We start from the raw sequence: 5019 nt of genomic DNA on the forward strand, positions 1-5019 counted from the left end.
GATGAAATCAGATTATTTTACCATTTCATCAGAACAAGTATCAATGTGTCGTTGCGTCACACGAGGCCCCAGTGTTCCAAGAGCATGGCTTGATATCGTGGGACCAGATTCATAGTCTGGTGTTGCAGGAAATGGTCAAGGCTACAAGCGTGTGCCACTCGTGTTTGTTCAAATCGAGCATAGGAACACCACTCATCGCTAGCGTGGGACATATATATACATGTCGTATTTTTTGTGCTGACGATGACCGGACCGTACCTTCAACTGTTACCCTCCATGTTGTTGTGGAATTCACTTGCTTTTGAGTGAGATTTGTGTGTATGAAACCTATCTTGATCAATAATATGGAAACTAAAACTAAAAGACATACAACCTCCCTCTGGAATTAACTGCCGGTTGCCACTGAAATGAGTGTATCTAGATGCAGACACACTCATTTCAGCGACATAGATACACCCATTTCAATGACAATTTATTCCGGACGGAGGAAGTATTATATAGTCTCTGGTTTCATAATTTAGTGCATATATAGGTTTTTAGAAGTCCAATTTCACAAACTTTCGTATAATGTCTGTAGTTGAAAAATATTCATTGAATATAAATAGCATAATATATAATGGAAAACTTGTTTCGATGCATGTTGAGTGGGCCAATTGGGAATCAATTATTAATCAAAAATTTCTTCACATACATATTGCAATGGGCCTTTGTTATGTGGCATGTGTGCATATTAAGGTAACAGAGATGGTGAATATCAACTACTTGAGTACATAGTATACATGAGCTTTGTCATTATCATACTGTTTATTGCTGACACTAGATCACTTTTTGGACCTTCCGTTGGAGGCTGGATTTTTCAAAGGGAAACTAGAATCTCGAGGTGATCGAAAAGGGAAAAAACAGAGGAACTTGGAGGTTATGGAGGTAATCAAGAAAGAAAAAGCATAGGAGTCCAAAGATAATTTATATCTATCTATCTATACCTATTAGTAAAGTAAATAGGTATTCTTAATCCGTCATATTATTTTATAAAAAAAAACTGATGCTTTTGACATTAAACCCTTAATACATATTAAATGCTTTTTAAAATACACATACCTTCTACTCCCTCCGTTCCTAAATATAAGTCTTTTAAAAGATTTCACTAATGGACTACATACGAAACAAAATGAGTGAATGTACACTCTAAAGCATGTCTATATACATACGTATGTAGTTTTCTAATGAAACCCCTAAAAAGACTTATATTTAGGAACGGAGGGAGTAAACCGTAACTTAAAATTTAACATGTTATAGATGGAATTTGATTAGAAAAATATGTAAAATTTGAATAAGATGTTATTTTATCCGTTAGACATTTAATAAGATTACTATCTAGGATGCAATTTTTTATTATTGAATTGAAGATGAAACTGAAGGTTACTTGCCCCTTTTATTTAAGTATTAGATGTCATGTGTGGATGGGCGTGGAAATAAAAACCGCGCCCCGCGTCTGCACGGACACATTTTCAAACGCAATTTTAGATCACAAATGGATCTGCACAGCCACGTTTTGAATTTGGATTCACGCATTGGGTCTTATTTTTATTCGTGTCAATCCATATGGACGCGGACGGGCGATTTGGTGATGAAATGGATGACAAATGACCGGCCGAGCAGTACTACCTTCTTGCAGTAGTAGTCAAGAGGAATCACAATCTCTCCTGGCGTGAAGGGAATCTCTCCATTTGGAACGTCGAGTAAAGGGAATCTCTCCCAGCCGGACAACCTTCTTGCAAGTCTCCGCCGGTCACTGGTGATGTGCATCGACGAGTCTGCGACATTCTATTTCACTCATTAATGTTTTAGCGTAGTACGTTTTTTTGCATTGGTGAAGTGACGAAGAAAAGCTCGGGCAGTGGAGAAGCCATGAGAGCGCTCGGCGTTGTCCGGCTCACCATGAAATGGTGGGTCTTCCTCTTTGTGTCGACCTTGCCTTGGACTGCTCTCTCGGATAGCGGTGAGCACCGGAGCGTCATGTAGCGCGGCGACTCCTTCGCAGTGGAGGACGCCTCGTCCCCTTTCCTGGTGTCGCCGAGTGGCAGCTTCTCGTGCGGGTTCCGCGAGGTGGCCACAAACGCCTACACGTTCGCCATCTGGTTCACGGCCTCGGCCCACGCCACCGTCGCCTGGACGGCCAACCGTGACGCCCCCGTCAACGGCAGGGGCTCCCGCGCCGAGCTCCGCAGTGACGGGTCTCTGGTGCTGCAGGGCTTGGACGGCCGCGTTGTGTGGAGCACCAACACCAGCACCACGAGTGCGGACCGCGCGGAGCTCCTTGACTCCGGCAACCTCGTGGTGTCTGACGCGTCCGGGCGCGCGCTGTGGCAGAGCTTCGACTGGCCCACCGACACGCTCCTCCCGGGGCAGCCTATGACGCGGTACCAGCGGCTTGTGTCGGCGTCAGCGATGGGCTTGCCCTACTCCGGCTTCTACAAATTTTACTTCGACAGCAACAACATCCTCAACCTCATGTACGACGGCCCGGAGATCAGCAGCAACTACTGGCCGGACCCCTTCAACAAGTGGTGGGACAACAACCGGACGGCGTACAACAGCAGCCGCTACGGCAGCCTCGACGCGCACGGCCACTTCTCCGCCAGCGACAACCTGCAGTTCAGCGCCTCCGACATGGGCGCCCCCGGCGTCATGCGGCGCCTCACGCTCGACTACGACGGGAATCTCCGCCAGTACAGCCTCGACGTCTCCGGCGACGGAACGTGGCAAGTCACGTGGGCGGCGATGTCGCGTCCCTGCGACGTGCACGGGATCTGCGGCCGGTACGGGCTGAGCGGGGCGCCGGCGTGCTCGTGTCCGGAGGGGTTCGTCGTCGCCGAAGCCGGCGACTGGAGCAAGGGCTGCCGGCGCACTTTCGACGTCCGGTGCGGCGAAGATGTCTACTTCGCCAAGATGCCAGACTCAGACTACTGGGGCTTCGACTTCAACTACACCGAGGCGCTTACCTACTACACATGCCGCGAGATCTGCCTCGACGACTGCAACTGCGAGGCTTTCGGCTACAAACAGGGCACAGGAAAGTGCTACCCCAAGATCGCCCTCTGGAACGGCCGCCACCCAGAGTATTCCCTTCCGGACAGTAGTCGGGCCATCTACCTCAAGGTGCCACGCCGCGTCCAGAACCTGGACCCCTCCGTGCCTCGCTTCGGCGGCCATGCGTGCACCGTGCGCGAAGTGGACGCCAGCGGCAGCAGCGCCATGCACTCGCACCTGCCGGCCGCAGGCAGCAAGCTCAACTTCGTCTACTTCTACTCTTTCCTGGCTGGGCTGTTCGTCATGGAGGCCGTCTTCATCTTCGCCGGGTATATGTTTGTGTTCCGAGCCGACCCGGCGGCGCGGCGCATCCGGGATGAAGGGTACAGTCTGCTGCTCGACCACTTCAGGAGGTTCACGTACGACGAGCTGTCGACCGTGACCTGCGAGTTCAGCGACGAGGTCGGGAGGAGTGCATCGGGGGCCGTGTACAAGGGCATCCTGGACGATGGCCGGAGAGTCACGGTGACAAGGCTGGAGGAGGTGACGCAGGCCGACGAGGTGTTCCGGTCGGACCTGAGCGTCATTGGACGAATCAACCACATGAACCTCGTCAGGATCTGGGGCTTCTGCTCCGAGCACTCGCAACACCTCCTCGTCTCCGAGCACGTCGAGAATGGCTCGCTCGACAAGGCCCTCTTCGTCAATGGCCAGGACGGCACCGTCGCGTTGCCGTGGCACGCGAGGTACGGGATCGCTGTTGGCGTTGCCAAGGGGCTGGCATACCTCCACCATGAGTGCCTTGAGTGGATCGTGCACTGCGACGTGAACCCGGAGAACATCCTGTTGGACGCCGAGCTGGAGCCCAAGATCACCGACTTCGGTCTTGTGAAGCTGTTGAGCCGCCGGGACGAGTGCGGACGGGTGCTCTCCCGGGTGCAGGGTACCAGGGGGTACATCGCGCCGGAGATGGCACTCAACCTCCCCATCACCGGGAAGGCCGACGTGTTCAGCTTCGGCGTCGTGCTCCTTGAGCTGCTTCGTGGGCAGAGGGTGTGCGACTGGGCGGTGGATGGAGGAGGAGAAGAGTTGCTGCGCATGGACTTCCCGCAGCTCGTCGCGCTGCTTCGAGAGGAGACGAGGGACTTGCGGGAGGCGTGGCTGGAGGCGTTCGTTGACGCGCGGTTGCGCTGCGATTTCAGCCACATGGAGGCGGCCACAATGCTCAAGGTAGCTGTATCATGCGTGGATGACGATCCCGGCAGGAGGCCCAGCATGAATGCCGTCGTGCAAAAGCTCCTCTCGCCACAGGATGTCATGCCGCCGTCCATGCTCCATGCCCATGCATCGTCTCCTGTCCCATAGATGAGTTTGTGACTTGTGAGAACGGCGAACCAACCTGGGGTTGAATGTCACACGGATGTGGTATCCCAACCCATCATGATGGGTTCAAGTCCCCCTAAAAAATGATGGGTTCTCTGTTTTAAATTTATTTTAATTTTTTAGATAATGTACATTAAATTAAAGAAAACGTTTCTGTCGACGACGAGGTGCGTGTGTGCATTCATGGATGAATATATGCACATGGGCTATCCTTGGGCTTAGTCCGCACATGGGCTATTCTTGGGCTTAGTCCGCACATGGGCTAGCTCCCGCGCCTTCATGTCTGAGAGCGGCCGCTTCAATTTCTCCTCTCGCACCACCAAACAAAAGTTAGTCATACATAGAAGAAGAATAATGTTTCATGTATATAGATACACGAGAACTTTCTTGTGTCTCCGGTGATTCCGGTTTCCTTCACCATGTGTTCCGTTAGTCTCTCGATTAGCCCGGTTTTGGATGCTTTTAGCAGCCCATTTTTCATCATCACCGAGCCACAAATCAACCAATGCCGTCCATGATTCCTTTTTTCCGTAACACCAACGAGGACACGCCTACATAATGAAAGCATAATTGTATGTTGACACAAAACAATGAAATTTACCATAA

General features: G+C 51.4%; 1 protein-coding gene across 1 annotated transcript; it reads left to right on the forward strand.

Moving 5' to 3' along the window:
* The first annotated feature begins 918 nt into the window (after nt 1-918).
* On the forward strand, nt 919-4579 carry LOC123405670 (putative receptor protein kinase ZmPK1). Its single transcript, XM_045099275.1, has 2 exons — nt 919-924; nt 2023-4579. Exons 1-2 carry the CDS (start codon nt 919-921, stop codon nt 4393-4395), a joined length of 2379 nt encoding a protein of 792 aa, XP_044955210.1. The 3' UTR covers nt 4396-4579.
* The last annotated feature ends 440 nt before the right edge of the window (nt 4580-5019 follow it).

This window comes from Hordeum vulgare, chromosome 6H, assembly GCF_904849725.1.
Source record: "Hordeum vulgare subsp. vulgare chromosome 6H, MorexV3_pseudomolecules_assembly, whole genome shotgun sequence".
NCBI classification, from domain to species: Eukaryota; Viridiplantae; Streptophyta; class Magnoliopsida; order Poales; family Poaceae; genus Hordeum; species Hordeum vulgare.